This window comes from Monodelphis domestica, chromosome 3 (assembly GCF_027887165.1).
Source record: "Monodelphis domestica isolate mMonDom1 chromosome 3, mMonDom1.pri, whole genome shotgun sequence".
In the NCBI taxonomy this organism is placed as follows: domain Eukaryota; kingdom Metazoa; phylum Chordata; class Mammalia; order Didelphimorphia; family Didelphidae; genus Monodelphis; species Monodelphis domestica.
This window is the reverse complement of record NC_077229.1, coordinates 481,076,065-481,098,252: the sequence shown is the minus strand read 5'-3', so window position 1 is coordinate 481,098,252 and position 22,188 is coordinate 481,076,065. Positions and strand designations below refer to the sequence as shown.

General features: G+C 36.1%; 1 protein-coding gene across 2 annotated transcripts in view; it reads right to left on the bottom strand.

The window, feature by feature from the left end:
* Positions 1–226: 226 nt before the first annotated feature.
* The window catches only part of TMEM232 (transmembrane protein 232), a 183,299-nt gene continuing 161,337 nt past the window's right edge, over positions 227–22,188 (bottom strand). For both annotated transcript variants that reach the window (XM_056824706.1, XM_056824705.1), the window contains exons 13-14: positions 15,359–15,449; positions 227–830 (exon numbers count right to left, since the gene is read on the bottom strand). In XM_056824706.1, the coding sequence (XP_056680684.1) occupies positions 570–830; positions 15,359–15,449 (352 nt within the window). In that variant the 3' untranslated portion in view covers positions 227–569. The remainder of the gene's footprint in view (positions 831–15,358; positions 15,450–22,188) is intronic.

Here is a 22,188-nt window from a genome sequence, read left to right as displayed (position 1 = left end):
GTAAGGGCTAGGCAATGGGGGTCAAGTGACTTGCCCAGTGTCACACAGCTAGGAAGTGTCTGAGGCCAAATTTGAACCCAGGACCTCCCATCTCTGGGCCTGGCTCTCAATCCACTGAACTACCCAGCTGCCCCCAGTAAGTCTATTCTTGCTTAGCTGCACTCATTTTAAAAAGAAGAATTCAAGCTGTTCATAAAGGTATTTATTTTGGAATACAAAATTCAGATATGAGTCAGATATTTTATTCTTTTATTTTTCATCATAAGAGCAATGCTATTTTTTCCTTTTATTTTTAAGAGATAATTCACATGTGGCTTATTACAAAATTATGATTGTTCAACACATAAGTATCATGAATACTAACCACTTCTGATTTTATGTGAACAAAATCTACTGAAAGAATATGCGTTGATAGTCAATTGGAGAAACATTAAGTGAACTCCTAAAAAAATTATAATGAAAAATTTATATTCGGGTGTCATTGTTAAAGACTCATTAACAAGAATTGAGATACTACCTGTAAGAAATTTGACTTGCAACAGTGATAATGACATTTAAGTGTTCCCAAATCACTCACTGCAAAGGTTTCCTTTGCAGTATGACTCTTCCACACTTGACTCATTTGACGAACTTCTATCAGTCTTTGGCTCAGATTCCTCAGAGGAAGTATGCCCAGATAGTGCATAGGGTTTGGTTGTCTTATGTACTTTTTCTTCCCTTCTTTTCATCATTTCTCTAAAGTGCTCTACTTCCTCTTTTCTTTGTTGTTTCTTACAATGGGCCAGATATAGATCTTCTAATTGAATTCTCAGCTCCTCATCCTTCTTCCACTGTTGTACACAAGAAAATTTGTTTCATTAAAGAGATTGATATATGTGCAAGCACTATGTTATAAAAACCTAATTTCATAAAAAAGGGATTTCTCATGGAATATTACTAGTAATGAACTGGGAGAAAACATTCTCTATTACCTTGTTGAGAAGGTATCATTTCTTAACAGAAAATAAGAGTGTTTGAACTAAGAATGAGTGAATTATTTTCAATTTTAAAACATTCTAATCAAATTTAGCTTCTGAAAACTTCCCATTATTTCCCTTAGGAATTTTATATAACACTCTACCTTTAAAATGAAGATAAATTTAAATTTGGTTGATATTAGAACTTGAGTCTTGTTGTATTAGTTTAGGGATAAGAAGTAGAAAAGCTGGCTTGAGAAGGAATTGGGGTTTGAAGCAGATCTAAGGCAGTGTCAATTTCAAATGTTGACAGTGTGTGTGGGAGTTTTTAATGGTTTTTCTGTGGCAGTTGGTCTCTAGGAGTGGCAGTTACTCTGAGAGAGTAGCACTCTCTGTCAGAATTCTGGGAAGGGGTGACATCTTTTCTCTCTTTCCTCACTATCAGAGGTAGAAGAAAAGGAGGGAAAAACCTGAAGGAGCTAAGTGATTTCCCTTTTCCAACTTGGGAAACACTAGTGACTATTGCTGTTACATAAATTGTTTTTATATCTGAGAAGACCAAAGAAAGTCTTGGTCTCTAGTTTGGACTCTGAGTATGCTAAGGCTCAGAGTCCTAACTTGGTTCTTATTGAGGTTCAGCCAGCTAGTCTTTGTTATTTTTATAACTTGGAGACAAAGTTAATAAGTATAAGGATAATAGTGTTTAGTTTATTGTAGGATAGTGAAATATTGGGTTAGTCAGATCAGTAAGTATCAGTATAGCCCGTGGAAATGAGAGAAGTGGTTCCTTGTGGAACCAGGGAGTTTTATTTGGATGGAATTAGAATACCTTAGTGTTATACTTTTTTATCCTTATATTTTCAATGAATAGTTTATTTTAATATAACAAGAGTCTCCTTAGCATCCTTGTGCCTGGCCCTGAAGAGAAGTTCACTTATGAGCTTCACTTCACTGATAAAAACTGAAAATATTTTGTAAGCACAACAAGCAGAGTATCTAATCAGTTAATAATCCATAATCAATTCATTGCCTATTACTTTTACAGTTAGGACGACATCTATATTCTTAGAAAGAAAAATTATTTTTTAATTTTTGTAAAGAATGGAAATCATTCAATAGGAGAACCTCTGCTTGGTAGAGAGTATCAATTTTATATTTCCATATCCTAAGCCTTAGACAGTGATTTCTTCTGTCTTCCTCAATGACAACACTTACCTAAGAGAGAGGACCTGGAAAAAAGTCCTTTTTATTGGCCCTACCAACCTGGCTTCGAGAAAGTTTTATGGAAAAAACATAAGGAAGAAGTATTGGGTAGCAGCAAATTCTTTTGTACAGAATCTACACTTGGGCCTTATCATTTCCACAGGATCAAGCTTATTTAAAATACATCTATTGGCATATTCTCTTTTTATGTTACTTTCATTTCTAAATTTCCCCACACCTCCAAACCAACCTTTATGAGAAAGAATAAAAAAGAAAGAAGATGAAAACAGTTTCATAAAACCAATAAATAGAAAATAAGCATCTAAGAGAATATACATTATTCTCCCATCATACAGGCAAACACACACGCTATCAAGTTCCAAACTAAAGAGAAGAATTTGAGGTACGACGGAGATAAAGAAAGGAGCAAATTTCCCATAACTGATAAAAGGACCTGAATCAGACTTTGGAATGCTGACCTTTTCTACATGCCAGTGTCATTCTTTACCCACAACACTATTTTATCAGCCTCTAGAACGCTTTATAGGAAATACTGATAAAGTTTTTTGGATATTGGTAGGTTACTGGCGAGCAAAAGAAGGAAGAGGTGCTGGAAGTCATTTAGGATGAAGGGTCCCTGAAGTTTAGAAACTCTGTTAAGTAAGGACACATTATATCAGCTTAAAATTTTAAGAATATAACCAGAAGTCAAGACCTAGACTCCCTGGTGGAAAAAAAATAGCAGACTACAGATTAGAGGAGGTCTCTCAATTTCCACATTGATTTCACTCTGATTAACTGTGATTGGTTGGAAACTCTTAATTTTGAGACCAATAATGTAACATATATATATATATATGTTATATAGATATAGATATAGATACATATATAAACACACATTATTTTCTGGAGTGTGTAGAAACAGCCTCCTTCTTAACCAATCAATATTTATTTTATTTTAATTTATTTATTTAGTCAATTTAGAACATTATTCCATGGTTACAATAATCACATTATTTCCCTCCTTCCTCTCTACCCACTCTTCCACAGCCAACACGCAATTTCACTGGGCATTATTTGTGTACTTAATCAGAATGTATTTCCGTTTTGTTGGTGTTTGCACTAGGATGTTCATTTAGAGACTACATCACCAATCATATGCTCATTTACCCATGTAATCAAGTAGTTGTTTTTCTTCTCTGTTTCTACTCCCACAGTTTTTCCTCTGAATGTGGATAGTGGTTTTTCTCGTAGATTTCTCCAAGTTGTTCAGGATCACTGCATTGCCACTAATGGAGAAGTCCATTACATTCGATTGTACCACAATGTATCAGTCTCTGTGTACAATGTTCTCCTGGTTCTGTTCCTCTCACTCTGCATCAATTCCTGGAGGTCGTTCTAGTTCCCATGGAATTCCTCCACTTTATTATTCCTCAGAGCCAATAGTATTCCATCACCAACATATACCACAATTTGTTTAGCCATTCCCCAATTGAAGGGCATTCCCTCATTTTCCAAATTTTTTGCCACCACAACAAGCTCATCTATGAATATTTATGTACAAGTCTTTTTCCTTATTATCTCTTTGGGGTACAAACCCAGCAGTGCTATGGCTGGATCAAAGGGCCGACAGTCTTTAATCGCACTTTGGGCATAGTTCCAAATTGCCCTCCAGCATGGTTGGATCAATTCCAACTCCACCAGCAATGCATTAATGTCCCAACTTTGACACATCCCCTCCAGCATTCATTACTTTCCTTTGCTGTCATGTTAGCCAATCTGGTAGGTGTGAGGTGATACCTCAGAGTCATTTTGATTTCCATTCCTGATTATAAGAGATTTAGAACACTTTTTCATGTGCTTATTAAGAGTTTGGGACTTCCTGTCAAGATGGCGGCTTAGAGGCAGCAAAAGTTCAGACCTCTGAAAACCCTTCCTTACTGATCACAAATTGAATACTCCTAGGGCACCAAAATTCAAACTGAACAACAGGACAGACCCAGGGAACCCTCCTTCTGGACTCGGATCAAAAGGTACACCCCCCCAAAAGCCAGAATCCTAGATCACTCAGATCTAAGGGGAAGGCAGAAGGAAGGGCCCAGGACCCATCCCCCCCAACCCAGAGCACTGAGACCATGGCAGCAGGGGGAACCACAGGGCCAGCAATAGGGCCTCAGGGCTGGCTATTCTGAAGGATGCACCTTGAAAACAACCTGACCTGGGTTGGGAAGGAGCTGGGTCCTTCCATCCAACACAGACCACAGAGGAGGTTTTTTTTTTCTTTTTTGTTTGTTTTTTTGCTTTGGGGCTCATCCAGCCCAAACCAGCTGAACTTAATCCCATCAGGAGCCCTCAGAGCCCAGGGATGCCAGGACCCCTCCCCCCCCTTAGAGTGCAGGATCTTCTGAAAGAACAGAAAGCACCGGGCCAGCAAAGGCACTGAGGTACCTTGCAGACAGTGCTGTGCCAGGCTCAGAGCTTGGAAGTAAGGGAGTGGAGAAGCAACCGGAGGGAACTGATAGCAATAACACCCAAAACGCTGGCAGGCAGGGGAGGATAAACCCTGGGATTCCCTGGGAAGACAGAGCAACTGCGGAGAACAGACAATTTGCCTGGGGCTAAAGCCTCAGACCATCAGCCAGATACACTAAGAGCCAGTCTTCCTCACTCAGATAGAAATGGCAAACAGTACAGAAGTACAAAAACCTTCGAACACCAAGAAAAGCAAAAAGAAGGAGGTGACTTTGGACACATTTTATGGAGCAAAAATACAAAATACAGAGGAGATAGAAGAGGAAACACAAGCAAATGATCTAAAATCCTCCAAAGGCAATGGAAACTCTCCACAAACTCTTGAAGAATTTAAAATGGAAATGATCAAAAAGATGGAAGCCTTCTGGCAGGAAAAGTGGGAAATAATGAAAAAGGAATTCAACAATATGAAGCATGAAAAAACGCAACTACAGAAACAGCTTGACCAAACTGAAAAGGAAAACCAAGCTTTAAAGGTCAGAATCAGGCAACTGGAAGACAATGATCTTGCAAAAGAGCAAGAATTAATAAAGCAAAGCCAAAAGACCAAGAAATTAGAAGAGAACATAAAATATCTCACTGACAAGGTGATAGACTTGGAAAATAGAGGAAGGAGAGACAATCTGAGAATAATTGACCTACCAGAAAAGCCAGAAATAAATAGTAATCTCAACATTATAATACAAGATATAATCAAAGAAAACTGCCCAGAGATTCTAGAACAAGGGGGCAATACAGGCATTGAAAGAGTTCACAGAACACCCTCTACACTAAATCCCCAAAAGACAACTCATAGGAATGTAATTTCCAAATTCCAAAGCTTTCAAGCAAAAGGAAAAATCTTACAAGAAGTCAGAAAAAGACAATATAGATATAAAGGAAAGCCAATCAAGGTCACACAAGACCTTGCAATTTCCACTCTGAATGACCGTAAGGCATGGAACATGATTTTCAGAAAGGCAAGAGAGCTGGGTCTTCAACCAAGAATCAGCTATCCATCAAAACTGACGATATAATTCCAGGGGAAAGTATGGGCATTCAACAAAATAGATTTCCAAGTTTTTACAAAGAAAAGACCAGAGTTCTGTGGAAAGTTTGATATTGAAAAACAGAAAGCATGGAATACCTGAAAAGGTAAATATGAAGGAAAGGGAAAAGGAGAAAAATGTTATCTTTTTCTTTTATTCAAACTCTCTTCTATAAGGACTACATTTATATCAATTTATATATATTAGTATGTGGGGGAAATGTAATTTGTAACTCTCAAAAATTATGTGCATCATTAGAGTAGTAAGAAGAATCAGGCATAGGGAATGTTTGGGGCATCAAGATGATATAGAGAAAGGCAGGAATAGAAAGGAAAATGTAGGGGGGAATCGTTGATGGTACTAAGATATACTCCAAGAAGTAGGGGGGGGGAAACTAAATAGAATAATCTTTCTCACACAAATATACACATGGGAAGGGGAGGGGAAGAAAACTCCTATAAGAAGGAGAGGAAGAGAGTTTTTACTTAAACCTTACTCTCACTGAAATCAACTCTGAGAGGGAAGAGTATCCAGATCCATTGGGATCTTAAATTCTACCTTATCCAACAGGGAAAAGGAGAAGGGAAAACCAAGGTGGGGTGGGAGAAAGGGAACACAAAAAGGGAGGGAAGCAGAGGGAGAAGGAAGGGCAAAAGGGAGGGGTAGAAAGGGAAACCTATCAAGGGAGGGGACTAGGGGGACTGATTTAAAGTAAATCACTGGTTAAAAAAGTTAGAGCTGAAGAAGAAAGGTTAGAATTAGGGAAGGATAGCATCAAAGATGAAAAGGGGGACATCACCTCCAATGAAGAGGAAATTAAGGCAATCATTAAAAATTACTTTGCCCAATTATATGGCAATAAATATACCAATTTAAGTGAAATGGATGAATATATACAAAAATACAAACTGCCTAGACTAACAGAAGAAGAAATAGAATTCTTAAATAATCCCATATCAGAAAATGAAATCCAACAGGCCATCAAAGAACTTCCTAAGAAAAAATCCCCAGGGCCTGATGGATTCACCAGTGAATTCTATCAAACATTCAGAGAACAGTTAATCCCAATACTATACAAACTATTTGACATAATAAGCAAAGAGGGAGTTCTACCAAACTCCTTTTATGGCACAAACATGGTAATGATTCCAAAACCAGGCAGGTCAAAAACAGAGAAAGAAAACTATAGACCAAACTCTCTAATGAATATAGATGCAAAAATCTTAAATAGGATACTAGCAAAAAGACTCCAGCAAGTGATCAGAAGGATTTTCCACCATGATCAAGTAGGATTTATACCAGGGATGCAGGGCTGGTTCAATATTAGGAAAACCATCCACATAATTGACCACATCAACAAGCTAACCAACAAGAACCACATGATTATCTCAATAGATGTAGAAAAAGCCTTTGATAAAATACAACACCCATTCCTACCATTCAACCAAAAAGCTAATTGAAATAATCAACAACTTTAGCAAAGTTGCAGGATACAAAATAAACCCACATAAGTCATCAGCTTTTCTATATATCTCCAACACAGCTCAGCAGCAAAAACTAGAAAGAGAAATCCCATTCAAAATCACCCTAGACAAAATAAAATACCTAGGAATCTATCTCCCGAGACAAACACAGGAACTATATGAACATAACTACAAAACACTCGCCACACAACTAAAACTAGACTTGAGTAATTGGAAAAACATTAACTGCTCATGGATAGGATGAGCCAATATAATAAAAATGACCATCCTACCCAAACTTATTTATCTATTTAGTGCCATACCCATGGAACTCCCAAAAAATTTCTTTACTGATTTAGAAAAAACCATAACAAAGTTCATTTGGAATAACAAAAGATCAAGGATATCCAGGGAAATAATGAAAAAAAAAACACAAATGAGGGGGGCTTTGCAGTCCCAGACCTCAAACTATATTACAAAGCAGCAGTCATCAAAACAATTTGGTACTGGCTAAGAGACAGAAAGGAGGATCAGTGGAATAGACTGGGGGCAAGTGACCTCAACAAGACAGTATACAATAAACCCAAAGATTCCAGCTTTTGGGACAAAAATCCACTATTCGATAAAAACTGCTGGGAAAATTGGAAGACAGTGTGGGAGAGATTAGGAATTGATCAACACCTCACACCCTACACCAAGATAAATTCAAAATGGGTGAAAGACTTAAACATAAAGAAGGAAACCATAAGTAAATTGGGTAAACATAGAATAGTATAGATGTCAGACCTTTGGGAGGGGAAAGACTTTAAAACCAAGCAAGACATAGAAAGAATCACAAAATGTAAAATAAATAACCGACAAAAATCACATGATTATTTCAATAGACACAGAAAAAGCCTTTGATAAAATACAACACCCATTCCTATTAAAAACACTGGAAAGCACAGGAATAGAAGGGTCGTTCCTAAAAACAATAAACAGTATATATCTAAAACCATCAGCTAATATCATCTGCACTAGGGATAAACTAGATGCATTCCCAATAAGATCAGGAGTGAAACAAGGATGCCCATTATCACCTCTATTATTTGACATTGTACTAGAAACACTAGCAGTAGCAATTAGAGAAGAAAAAGAAATTGAAGGCATTAAAATAGGCAAGGAGGAGACCAAATTATCGCTCTTTGCGGATGACATGATGGTGTACTTAAAGAATCCTAGAGATTCAACCAAAAAGCTAATCTAAATAATTAACAACTTTAGCAAAGTTGCAGGATACAAAATAAACCCACATAAGTCATCAGCATTTCTATATATCTCCAACACGGCTCAGCATCAAAAACTAGAAAGAGAAATTCCATTCAAAATCATCTTAGACAAAATAAAATACCTAGGAATCTATCTCCGAGACAAACACAGGAACTACATGAACACAACTACAAAACACTCTCCACACAACTAAAACTAAACTTGAGCAATTGAAAAACATTAACTGCTCGTGGGTATTATCAGTTGGGGATTAAGTACAGGAGGTAATCTGTGGATTCTTTCCCTCTCCACTTTTCCCTCTTGTTCTAGAATATTGGGGCAGTTTTCTTGGATAATTTCCTTTAAGTATGACGTCATGGCTTTTTCTTTTGTTATGGTCTTCTGCTAGACCAATGATTCTTAAGTTGTCTCTCCTGGAATGATTTTCTAAATCTTCTGTTTTGTGAATGAGATGCCTCATATTTTCCTCAATATTTTCATTCTTTTGATTTTGTTTTCTAGTGTCCTGCTGCCTTGTGAAGTCACTTACTTCTGGTTGTTTTATTCAGGTTCTTATAAAGACTGGATTTCATCCCTGGCTTTTTGGTCATCTTTCTCCTTATGGTCTGATTTTCTTTGGAGGTCATATTTCATCTCCCTTGCCTCATATTTCATCTTCTTTGTCTCATCTTTCGTCTTCTTTGCCTCATTTTCAAGCTGGTTGATTTTGGCTTTTAAGACACTATTTTCAGTTTCCATATAACTTATCTTAGTTTTTAAGTTCTTTTCCCAATTGCCTTCAGCCTCTCTTAATTGTGATTTGAATTGTATTTTGAATTCTTCCAAAACCTGTATGCAGTTCACTGTTTTTTCTGTATTATTGCTTGATGTTCCCTCCTCCTTCTTTGTTCTATTTGCTCTTTGTTCATTGCCTATACAGAAGCTGTTAATTGTAATTTCTTTTTCTTTTTCTGTTGTTTGCTCATATTTACAGCTTCTTTACTACCCTGCAGTAGTCTGTGCTCTTGCTCCTCTCATTTTTTTTTTTGGTTGGGGGTTTTCTGTCCATCTCCCCTCTCGGAGCTTTGTCAGGAGATCTCTCAGTGCAGTCTGTGGGGGAGGGGTATTGCAGGTTGAGCTTCCCTGTCCTCTGGAGGCTTTGATTGAATTAAAGTCCAGCAGTCTGTGAGGGAGGGGTGTTGGAGGTTGAGTTTCCATGACCTCTGAAGACTTTTGATGGGATTAAGTGCAGCTGCATTGGGCTGGATGTGCCCTGAGGCCAAAACCTCCTGGAAGGTGGGAGCAATATGTAGGGTCTCCCCAGCTGTGACCAGGCTGTCTGCTCTGAGCTCCCTCTCCAGCTCCTTCCCCACAGCCTTGTTTGATGCTCTGAGCCTGGCACAGGCCTACCTACAAGGTACTCGCTTCAGACCAGCACCTTTGCCTGCCCAGTGGTTCCAGCTGCCACTAGAGGCTTAGAGCTCTAGGTGGGGTAGAGGTCCCAGGACCTTCCTTCTTCCTTCCCCTTAAACCTGTGTGTTCTGGAATTCTGCCTTTTGGGGGGCATATCTTTTGAATTGAGTCCATCAGGAGGATTCCTTGGCTCTGTCTTGTTGTTAGGTTTGATTTTAAATCCCCTAGGAGCATTTAGTTTGTAATTGGTAAGGAAGGGTTTTCAGAGGTCTGAACTTTCGCTGTCTCTATGCCACCATCTTGACTCTGCCTCTCCTCCAATCAATATTTCTTAATCAACTATTATGCTATTTCTTATTATATTTAATATATAATATATGATATTTGATCACTCAACACTGACTAATTCTCCTAGACAGGACAAGAGGATGTTTAAAATAAAGAATTAGACTGTAAAATTGTGTTTATTTTTAAAAACAACAATGAAAAATCAAATCAGTTTTAAGGATATACTCAAAGAGAACATATTAAGACTTATTATAAGTCTATGTTCTGAGTAGTATGAAAAATAATTTACTACAGAGAGAATGATAGATAAACAGAAATAGAGAGAGATAAGAGTGCTATTGGTTAATAAACAAGAGACAAGGACAATTTTGTTTTAAATATCAATAAACAGGTAAATATAATCAAGAAAATGTTGATGCATCTTGAATGTTATGCTTTGAGAAGAAGCTGACAGATTTTTGACATGTTTTAAAGCACATATGTAGGTATATACATGCACATGTGTGTAAATGAATTCCTAGTATTTTACTTTTATAACCAAAAAAAAAATAGTTTATGAGAGCAGAACCTGTCCACAGAGGAAATTCAAACTCTAGATTATAGGTGTCAAAATGGTTAAATGGTAACTCAGAGTCAAGATAGTAACCTGAGAAGAGGCAATATAGCCTATCTCCCCACTGTTCCTCCTCCACAACATCTGAGAAAGCCCAAGAGAAGCCCCAAAGAGTTGTTTTTGCAGTCTAGGTTGGCTTAGAGGGAAAGAGGTCTATAGACACTGATGACTAATTCTGATCAGGAGATCAAGTAATTAAGCACAAGGACAGGAAGAGATCATGGAGTGTTCCTGAACTAACACTGGGTACAGAAAAAGTGCCATCTGACAACTCTGTCACCCATTAGTTCCTAGTCACAGATCCAAGGTGAAGAGGAGTCCCAAGCCTGAGATCTATCTGTGTACTGATCAAGAACAAGTTCTAAAACTTAGCAGTGTGGTTCTAATCCCAGGAACAGATCAATAAATGAGGTCTAGTTTTTAAATCAACATGTAAGCCTGCAATGGAATATCAGGGCAAGAATCCCAGAACAAAGGACAGCTGGAAGTTCTGCCACTCTGAGCCTCCCAAGGCTCCAAGGATTCCCTACCTTCAGAATCCTTCGCACATTAGGATCTTTCTTAATCTCTCAAATCTCAGTCTCTTGGAAATTTGATTTAACTCTGTTCTGACCCACAAGTCTGTACTAATTTCCTTCCAAATGACTGTGGCTCTAGTCTACCAGTTCTATCACAAAATAGTCCATCCAAATCCCTTCTTAAAACTGACTAGAGAATGTATTCCAATCTTTTATGTGTACGAGATGCTTTTAATTTTCACAAAGCCTTGAAATCTCTTGGGAGTTAGGAAGTATTTAGCAAAATATCACAATATTTTTAGAAAACAGTAGAGTTATTTGGATACAGAACTATTTGAATGGCTGGGATCCAAAGTCATTAATAGTTTGATGTCAACTTGAAGAGAGATTTCTAGTGCAGTGCATAAATGACTTGTCCTAGGCTATGTGCTATTCAAAATGTTTTTCAAGGGCTTAGATAAAGATATAGATGGAATGTTTATCAAATAGGAGCCAAATATTAATCTTGAATAAATAATTAATATACTGGACAACAATATAAGAATGTTTGAAATACTTCAGCTGAGTAGAATGTTTGATTCAATCTAGTAATGAATAGGAATAAATTGAACACCTTTATTTGGTTTTGAAAAAAATCATCTCCATAATTACCTGTGGGAAGCAGCTATAATATATATATATATACATATATTATTCTAGCTATAAAATACTAATCTAACCTACTTCATGAATTAGTGCTGTTTTGTGATAAGAATCTAATGTTTGAGCTCCTTTGATTTCATCTGCTAAATATTTTTATCAAGTAAATACCAATCCTTAACAGTTAGCTAGCTCCCAAAGCTAAAGCTCCATAAGCAAAAGATCATCTTTTGCTCTTGACAAATTAGAAAGGTTGTTAATTGTTTTGTTCCCTGGAAAATGTAAATGAACTGGGGAAGCAAATGGCTCAATTATTAGGTCTATTTGTCTATTCTACTACATGCATATTAATTTCTCCAAAATTTACTTCTGGGGGGAGACAGAAATTTGAAAGGAGAGAGAGGACAGTAAATTTTTATTAGCTTTTCTCTTTAACCATCATATAGGTCCTATGTTAACAATAATGGATAGGTTTTTAATACAATTCTTGGAAATTGAGGTGTCTAACAAGATAGAATTAGCTATGTAATTATGACCTCATGCCCCTGATTGATATTTTCCTTCATTTTATTTAATTCTGCTCATCTTTCTAAATAAAGGAATAAATAATTGCATTTACATTTTTAAAGAAACCTATATAATGCCTATCTATATCTTTTAGATTTGTCTATACTTTATAGGAGATTGGCACACTTATATCTGTGCTGTAGACAGATGAGTGGAGAATGGCCTGGAGTAAGAAGAGGCTTGATTCAGGGAGATTAACTAGCAGACTATAGAAATAATCTGAGCTCGAAATGATGAGTCTGTACCAGGGTAATGGCAATGTGAGAGGAAAGAAGAGGATGTTTATAATATTACTAAGGATGAAATGACAGATTGTGACATCATATTATATATGAAGGTTTCAAGTCAGCAGTCTAGGGTAACAAATTAGGTTGTGACACAGTGTTAACTGGGAGGATGGTTGTACTTCAATGGCAATAGGAAGTTAGGAAGAGGGTTGGGTTTGGGGGGAAAGATAATGTCTAATAATATTGGGCTTGTTGAATTTAAGATATCTTTAATCACTACATGACATTTAGTTCAAGATGCCTAATGGACAGTTTGAGGTACAAGATCACGAGAGGAGTTAGGGATAGACAAATAGATCAGAGGGTCATCTGCATAAAGGTGAAAAGTGAAATCACCACAGCTGATGAGATCATTAAGGAAAATAACATAGAGAGAGGAGAGAAGAGATCTGAAGAAAGAAACTTGGGTGACCCTACAATTAGTAGGCATAACCTAGTGAAAATCTAATAAAGAAGACAGAATAGTCAGTGAGTCATCTGGTTCAGTCAATAAATATTCATGACACATTTGTTATTTGCCAGGAATATTAAGAAATACATATAGTCTCTGTTCTCAAGACCTCACAGTATAATGGGGGAAACACCCTGCAAACAACTCTGTACAAATGAACTTAATATAAGATAAATTTGAAATAATCATTAGAAACATGAACTAGAATTAAGAGAGGAGAGGGTAAATTTTAGCTGGGATTTAAAGGAATCCATGGAAGTCAAGAGGGCAGAGATGAAGAGACCAAGAATTCCAGGCATGGGGAACATACAGTGGAAATGTCAAAGCATTTTGTTCAAGCAACATCAAGGATGCCAGTATCACTGGAATTATAAAATACTTGGCAGTATAAGAAGACTAGACAGATAGAATATCCTGGTCATTGGAGCTTATTGAATAGGAGAGTGACATCAGACCTAATTTTAGGAAAAGTAATTCAATAACTAAATGAAGGAGAGTCTGGAATAGAAGAGATTTATGGCAGGCTTTTGCCATAGTACAGGCACAAGGTGATGCAGACTTGCACTATGGTGGTAGTAGTGTCAGAGAAGAGAAAGTGGTATATGCAACAGATATTATGAAGAGAATATGAACAAGCCTTGGCATCAGAAAAGAAAGTGAGAAGAGAAGTTGACACTGACTTTGAAAGCCTGGGTGACTGAGGGGATGGTAATACCCTCCACAATTATAGGGAAGTTAGGACAAAGGGAGATTTGGATTGGAAAGAAAATGAATTCAATTTTGTACATAATGACTTTAAGAGGCCTACTAGGCATTAATTTAAGATGTCTGAAAGGCAGTCAAAGATATTAAACAGGTCAGCAAAAAGATTAGGACTAGATTTTAGAATTAGCAGCATAAAGATGTTGATTGAATCTGTTGGAATTGCCGAGATCCTTGAGTGAAACAGTTTAGAAGGAGAAAGGAAAAGAGGCTGGGACAGAGCTCTTGTAATATTTATAGGGAAAATGGCGTGGGATTGAAGAACAGGGGATATGGAAGATTTGTAGCAGGGAATGGAGGAGTTGAAGGGAGACAGGGAATATGGCTGCCAGTGAGGCAAAAGGAGAGAGATGCCCCCTGCAGAGAGGCTATTTTTGAAAAAATATGAGGTTCCTGAGAAATGGGACACTTATGATAGCCTGCAGGGATGTTTTCTCTATGGATTGATGCTGAATTTGCCCCAGAGCAAGTGAGCACGGACCCTCCTGAGGGACAAGCCTCCCCCAGACCAAGGTCACTCAGCAGGGGTCCAATAAGGACCATTTATAGTTAAATGGCTGTCCTGAGGTTTAGCTCCATCTATGTCCCCTGACATGTTAGTTCTCTTATCTGACTGCGATATTCAAATAAAGATAAATTTTAATAACAAGTTTGGATTGGAGAGGCATCAGGAAAGAGGGAAGAGGGATTTCCCTAGATAAGGTTTGAGTCTCTCTCAGCTTTTGAGCTGAGGCCAGGCCTCACAGACTGGTGGAGGGTTTCTCTTATTCCTGTCTATGCTATATCTGTGCTAGCTTTCTTAATTTCAAAAGTCTTAGCAGGAGACAGTGAGAAGAATAAAAGTTCTGACTTTCAGAGTTGGTTGGTCAGGCTGACACCCTTAAAGACTGGCCTTACAGTTCAAACTGCTTCCCTTAAGTCCTTATGTCAATGACACGATCACAGGAATACAGGGATAGCACACAGTTGGGAAATTCAGGAATAGAGCCACTTCTATCCAGAGACAGGGAGCAAGGTCTCCTACTAGTTCCAGGGCCAGGAAGGAAGTGTCGAGTCACAAGGCCAACTGCAACTCCCAGTTGCCCCTTCCCCCACCAACTGTGTCTTGTCAATATCCTCTCTCTATAATATTCCCACTGTTGTTTGTTCCAACTCAGTGGCAGAAAGTCCAGAACTTGTTTTAGTTTTCCTTTTCACACCCTGTGGGATAGTAATAGTAGGAGGAGGAGGAGGAGGAGGAGGAGCAATAGTTGTTGTAGTAAATTCTTCTTACACATTTTGTAGCTATCTATATATAATATTATATATATATATACATGTTTGTATATATATACATATATATATACATACACACATATACACATTACTGGTATAAGAAAGTGAATATTACCTGGTTTTCAATGAGAGCTCTCAATGTTGCATCTCCTCTGCTAATGACATCTGGATAGGGATAGATTATTTCTCCTACCTGAGGTCTTTCCCTTCAGACACAAAATACAAAATTATGAGTGAGGATATTCATTATCACTAGAATATTTCTTTATACTATAACACATTAATATTTTCATTACACGCAATTAGCAATACATATTTATTGAATAGGATCATAAATCTATTGTACAATCCAATATCATGAAAATTTTCCTGGCTTTCTCTGTCTTTTATGATTAACCCTGATGTGTATGATTTTTGCATTTGACTCAAATTAGAGAACAATCAAAAGGAAAGTTCCTACATTATGATAATGTATATATATATTATGTATAAATTAGCCAGAGTAACAGAAAATAGACAAACTAAAAACCTAATTTCTTAAGGAAAAATTGAATGAGTCATCAATGAACTACCAAAGAGAGAAAAAAGGAAACAGAGATTAATGAGTAAATTCTTTCAAGCATTCTCAGAAAATTTAATTGCAGTAATATTGTAAAGCAAGTAAACAAAGAGAAAATGGCAGTGCTGACAGATCTTCCAGTATTATATCTTTATTAGTCACATTACAAGATAAAAATATTGATGTCCTAATAAGTTCTGACAAACTGGTAAAATTAATATTATCACAATTATTTTAAATATGGCTTCATTTATGCTATTGTTAGTGATGAACTTTGTCCTATACATTTTACCAGAAGATATTAGATAATAATTTTTGGAAACCTTAATGATAAGCAAAACTATACTCACCTGACAGTAGATTTGAAACTTATGAGCCAGTAACTTTTTAAATTTTCTGGGATTTTCCAAATTATCCCATTTTTCCCTTTTTTTTCTCCATGGTGAACCAAGGGCAATTGAATCAGTGGTTTCAGGGGCACAATAGTATATTAAGCATCTATTCTGTTCCAGTACTGAGCTAAGCATTTTACAAATATTATCCTATTTGACCTTTACAATAATCCTCTCTGGTAGGTGCTTTTATCAGCCCAATTTACAGTTCAGGAAACTGAGGTAGAGAGAGGTTATGACTTGACCAAAGTCACAGAGATAAATATCTGAAGCTGGATTTGTATTTAGGTCTCCTGACTCTAGATCCCAGATGTTATCAACTGCACTGTATATAGACCTGGGGGAAATAATTTGGACAATGAAGAGCTGTGGTTAAATATAAAAGGCCTCAGCAGTCCTGCAAATGGCTACATGTTTTGAAGTTTGTCTCAACCACCTAGGAGAGTATAACAGTAGTTATAATTTATTGCATACTATTTTAAGTTGTTTTTTTTATCAATGTACATTTATTTGTGTGTCTTTATGATAAGTGCAAATTTTGTATGGAGGAAATAAAGAGCTATCCTAATATACGATTTGTCCAAATCTTCATGAACCCATATGGAGTTTTCTTCGAAAAGATACAGGAGTGGTTTTCCATGTTTCTCAAGCTCAACTTACAGAAGAGGAGATTGAGGTAAATAGGATTAAAGTACCATCCTTCCCAACAGATGTTGGAGAAAGGACTGGAGTGAGATGGGTGGCTCATTGTCATATGGTAGGTCTAGCTCCATTTACTTTTCTTTCTTCTGAAAAGTAGAAATTGGGCAGGAAAGGGTGTCCCAGTAGAAAAAAGGCAAATTTTCCAAACAAGAGAAATAAGTTCCATTTCTCACCAACTTCCTTCTTCATCTTCTATAAGACAGACAGAGCAGGCAATTGAAGGTCTGAGGTTACAGTGTAGATTTCTCCCCTCTTTGCCCTGGAAGTCCTCTACAAACCTATTTAGGAGATTGAGCTGGCAACAGACTGCCTCCTAAGGGAAAGTAACAAGAGGTCTAGCAGAGTGTCTTCCATCTATGCCATAGCAACCATCTATGCCAACATGAGGCAATTTCTAACTCCTGTTGCCAACTCAATCAAGCAAGTCAAGCAAGTCAAAGAAAGGCTTGATTCCTCTTGTCCTCTGATGAAGCAACTTCTATTGCATATAACATTAAAATTAACAGTTAAAATAACATAGTAATAATAATATTGCCTAGCTTTTCTGTGTCTCCTTTTAAACTACTTTCTGCTGGTTTGTGTGATTTTTAACCACTCTCTTCTTTTTTGCATCATTCTTACTATCCATGAATTTTCTCTGCTTTCCTTAAATAAAAAATCTTCCAATGTAATCAGTAAGTACAGTTAAGCAAAACAAATCATATTCTGTCTGAAAATTGCATGTTTCATTATGTATCTGTAGTCCATTGCCTTTCTGAAAAGAAAAGGAAAGCATGATTCATCAACATTCTTCTAGTCATTATAGGTCACTATACTGCTTAGAGCTCTGAAGTTGTATTTACAAATTTTCTTTACCATTATTATGAATTTGACAAACATCAACAAAAGGAAAATTTTCATACCAGGAATGTCAAATGATTATATAAAAAATACAAATTCTAGTATGTTCATGTTCCTCCTCTTTAAAAAATTCACTTTAAGCTTAACATAAGACTTATTATGCTTCTATGATTGTGTTGTACATTGTGTTGTCTTCTGAATTTCTGTTTTATATACACTTTTAAATGTTTCCTTAACAATTTCTTTTCTTTTAGTTTTGAAATCATTCAATGTTATCTCCTCTATTATTGTGGTTATTTTATTAAAATATTTTAGTTCTATTTAATTTATTCTGCATCAATTTTCACTAATATTTCCAGGTTTCTCTCAATCTATCCTATGCATAATTTCTTAATATATAATAATATTGTACTACAAATACATACCATATTATTTTCAGTCATCCCTCAATTTATGTATACTGGGATTTTTCCTTAGAAATTCTTTCCTAGAGCATTTTAAACTTCCAAAACTATTCAAATTTTCTTTGTGTGGTTATACTATTCTAACCAAATAATTTTCAGTTATCATATTTCAACTGATAGTAAGTTCAGAATTAGAAATTATAATATTAAGCAGAACATTATACCAAAACATTCTGGGTCTGTCAATGCTAAATAATCTGATGGCTATATTTGTATTTTATAATAAATAATGTAATGAATAATATTAATTCATATACAAGAGGATAATAATACATATACAAATACATATAAATATACAAAATAACAAATGGCTATACAATTATTACGTAGTAATTGTATATCTAATGGTACCTGTCAAATTTTTGTGTGAACATAATAGTATTTGCATTTTTAAACATAATCCTTTCCTATTCTTTGTATGTACATTTTCATTTTTTTAAATAAATGAATACTATAATAGTAACTATTATTATTTACTTAAGAAAAACCTTCAGGTAGTCAAAAACACTTAAATTTTTTTTTTCCTGAAAAGTTCTGTCTTCTAAAACATCTAATTTTCATTGTTAAGTTATCCCTCAAAAGTAACGATCACATAATGATGACAAGCCACTGTTAATTTACCAAACCAGCACCCATCAAATTAGTTTATTAGATCTACATGCTCATTTGACTTAATAGAAATAATATCACTGAAATAAAACATCATCAAGGGATTAATGTCTTCTGCTATGAAAATGAAAATCTTTGACTTAGTATTTTATTAAGCAGCAGGAGATCATTATCTTGTGACAACATTCAATTTAATTGGCATCGCAAATATATTCTTAATACCCTTTATGTTTATTTTTTCTGTAAAATGGAAGAATTAGGACAGGCATTACTCTCATGAAAAGTACTCATTATTGTATTCCAAATAGCTTTCCAGTGTGACTTACTGTAGTCAAAAGAAACTATTGATAAGTGTTCTCTCTTTCTCTATTTACTCAAAACAAAGCTGCTTCTGCACCAAACCTGAGGCTTTTCTTATTAGAATCATAAGTTTCAGACCAATTTTTTGTTGTAGTTGTTGTAATATATCTTACTTTCATTCAGAGATCACAAGTCTGATCTCTGAAATCCTAGCAAAATAAAAGTGAAAGTAATTTTCTAGATTTAATCTGAAATATCAACTCTATCTAAACTTATTCTTGCACTGGAAAATAAGTCATAGTTTATTGGAAATATTGTCTTCAATCTATCAACAGCTGAGGCACAAGGAAAGTGTACAATATACATGCATGCTAAATGGAACACTGACACAATTATCCCCATAATGGATGAATGAAAACCATTTTTATTTGATATATTTACATATTTGAGGTAAAATTCATTTTCTTTTGGCTTAAGTTATCTAGATAATGGCCTCAATTGTGTTGCTTTAAGTATGTACTGAAATAGTTCTGATGTGTGTACTGAATATTAAGACAATCATAAAAATGAAAAGAAATTTATATAATTTTTACGTCACTAGAATTGAAAACCTATGTTTTCATATGTTTCATAAAAGTTATGTTGAGATCATTTTCTAATGTTTATATCATAATAAGATGTTTTGGATTTACTGAAGTCTTAAAATGACAAAGTATACTTTAAAGTATACATCACTGAACTGTTTGCATTAAGGTATTCATGTAACTGAATTTTTTTATGTCCAAGGAAGCTCTGAACTGTTTTTCCCTAAGCAATACTGTATGTTTTGTGGAAAGGAAAACTGAAGCAAGTTCTGGACTTTCTGCCACTGAGTTGGAGCAAATAGCAGTTGGAAGGTTAGAGTGAAATTGATGGTCAGCAATGACAGTTGGTGGGGGGAAGGGCAACTTAGAGTGACAGTTGGTCTCGTGGCTCTCTTTCCTGACCCTTGGACTAGAAGTAGTCTTTATCCCTGTCTTGGGATAAAAGTTCCTCTATTCCTGATTTTCCTAACTATGTGCTCTATCTGGATTCCTGTGATCATGCCATCGAACAAAAGGATTTAAGGGGAGCGGTTTGAACTGTAAGGCTGGTCTTAAGGGGCATCAGCCCAAAGAGATAGGCCCAACCAGCTCTGAAGGTCAGTACCTTTTCTTCCTCTTGCTATGTACTGCAATAGACTTTGAACTTAAGAAAGCTAGCATTGATATAGCATAGACAGGAATAAAAGAAACCCTCCACCAGCCTGTGAAGTCTGGCCTCAGATCAAAAGTTGAGAGAGACTCAAACCCAATCTAGAGAAATCTTGATTCCCTCTTCCCTGATACCTCCCAATCCAAACTTGTTATTGAATTCATCTTTATTTAAATAACCTCAGTCATATAAGAGAACTATCATTTCAGGGGACATAGAGGGAAGAAGAACCCAAGGTTAGCCATTCAACCATAAACAGTCCTTATTGGACCTCTGCTGAGTGACTTTGATCCAGAGAAAGTCTTATCCCTTAGTGGGGCCCATGCTTACCTGCCCCGGGGTATCTTCTAATCAATAGAGAAGACATCCCCTTTCTTAGGAATCCCAATTTTCAAAGATAGCCTCTCTGCAGGGGATATCTCTCTCTTTTTACTTCACAGGCAGCCATATTCTCTCTCTCCCTTCAACCCCTCCATTCCCTGTTACAAAACCTTCCTTATTCCATATCCCTCTTCAATCCCTACAGTTCCTTCAATTATTACAGTTTTGGCAAGCCAGCTAGATTTTCCAGCCTATTTTGTCAAGAATTTGGGAAGAAGAAGGCAATTGGAAGTGTAGATTTCATTACCCACTTTTATCAGGTTTTTTTTTAATTAATCAGCGAGTAACATAAAGGAGGTATCAAGTTTTATCTTTGTTTCTTTGTGATTTGGAGTGCTAGAAATAGTGAAGTGAAAATTGGTGCCCATGTATGAGATTGGATTCAACTGATGAAGGAAAAGATCATTTAGGCTCTGACAAAGTCTATGGACTACCATAGAATTTGAGGAATTTGGCAGGTATCATAAAGGCAAACTAAAGCATCTTTTTCTTTCTTTTTTTATCTCTTCTTTTATTTTTTTTGCTCACTGGGTGTAGTTACTTGGATTAGCCAAATATTTTGGTAACTGATTCTATTTCACTACATTCAGTTGTAACTAGTTATAAAGTAAGGACTCTGTTTTCACCTTTTTGTGATAGATATTTCTTGCAGCTATTATTTATATAATTGAGTTGAAAAGCAACTGAACTCATTATCTTCTTTCTTGAAACCCACTATTTCTCTTTATAACACTTACACCCCAAATCTCAGGTCCTTTTAATGAAAGCTATGTTATTCCCATTAGCAATGTATGACTGTAAGAATTGGAGAATAAGGAACACTGAGTGCCTCAGAATCAATGATTTCCTATTATGTTGTTCAAGAGTTTTTGAGAATCCCTCAGATAGTTAGGAAACCAAATCAGTTCATAAATAAATTCAGACTATTTACTGGAAGATCAAACACTGAAGCTGAAGCTTAAAAAGATAGGACTCATTGGAAGATTGAATACAAAAGAAGGAACAAGTAGAGGATGAGATGGATAGATATCACCATGGAAACAAGAAATATGAACTTGGACAGACTTTGAAAGATAGTGGAAGATAGAAAAGCCTGAAATGCCTCAGACCTTAGGGTCCTGAATAGTAGGAGAGGACTGAAAGACTGAAAAAACAATACCACCAGGATTAGAAGGTAAGCTCCTTCAGGGTAGAGGCTGTCCTCCTATTTGTAACTCCAGTGCATAACACAGTGGTATATATATATATATATATATATATATATATATATATATATATATATATATATATATATGTGTGTGTGTGTGTGTGTGTGTGTGTGTGTGTGTGTGTGTGTGTGTGGTCTGATAACAGTTTTTTGCTGTTGCTGTCTTTTTTCATTTTTACCTGATAGATCTGTGATTTCATTGGTTATTAGGAGCTCGGGGGGTATACAGGATATGCAATGACAATTAGCACCTCTTGC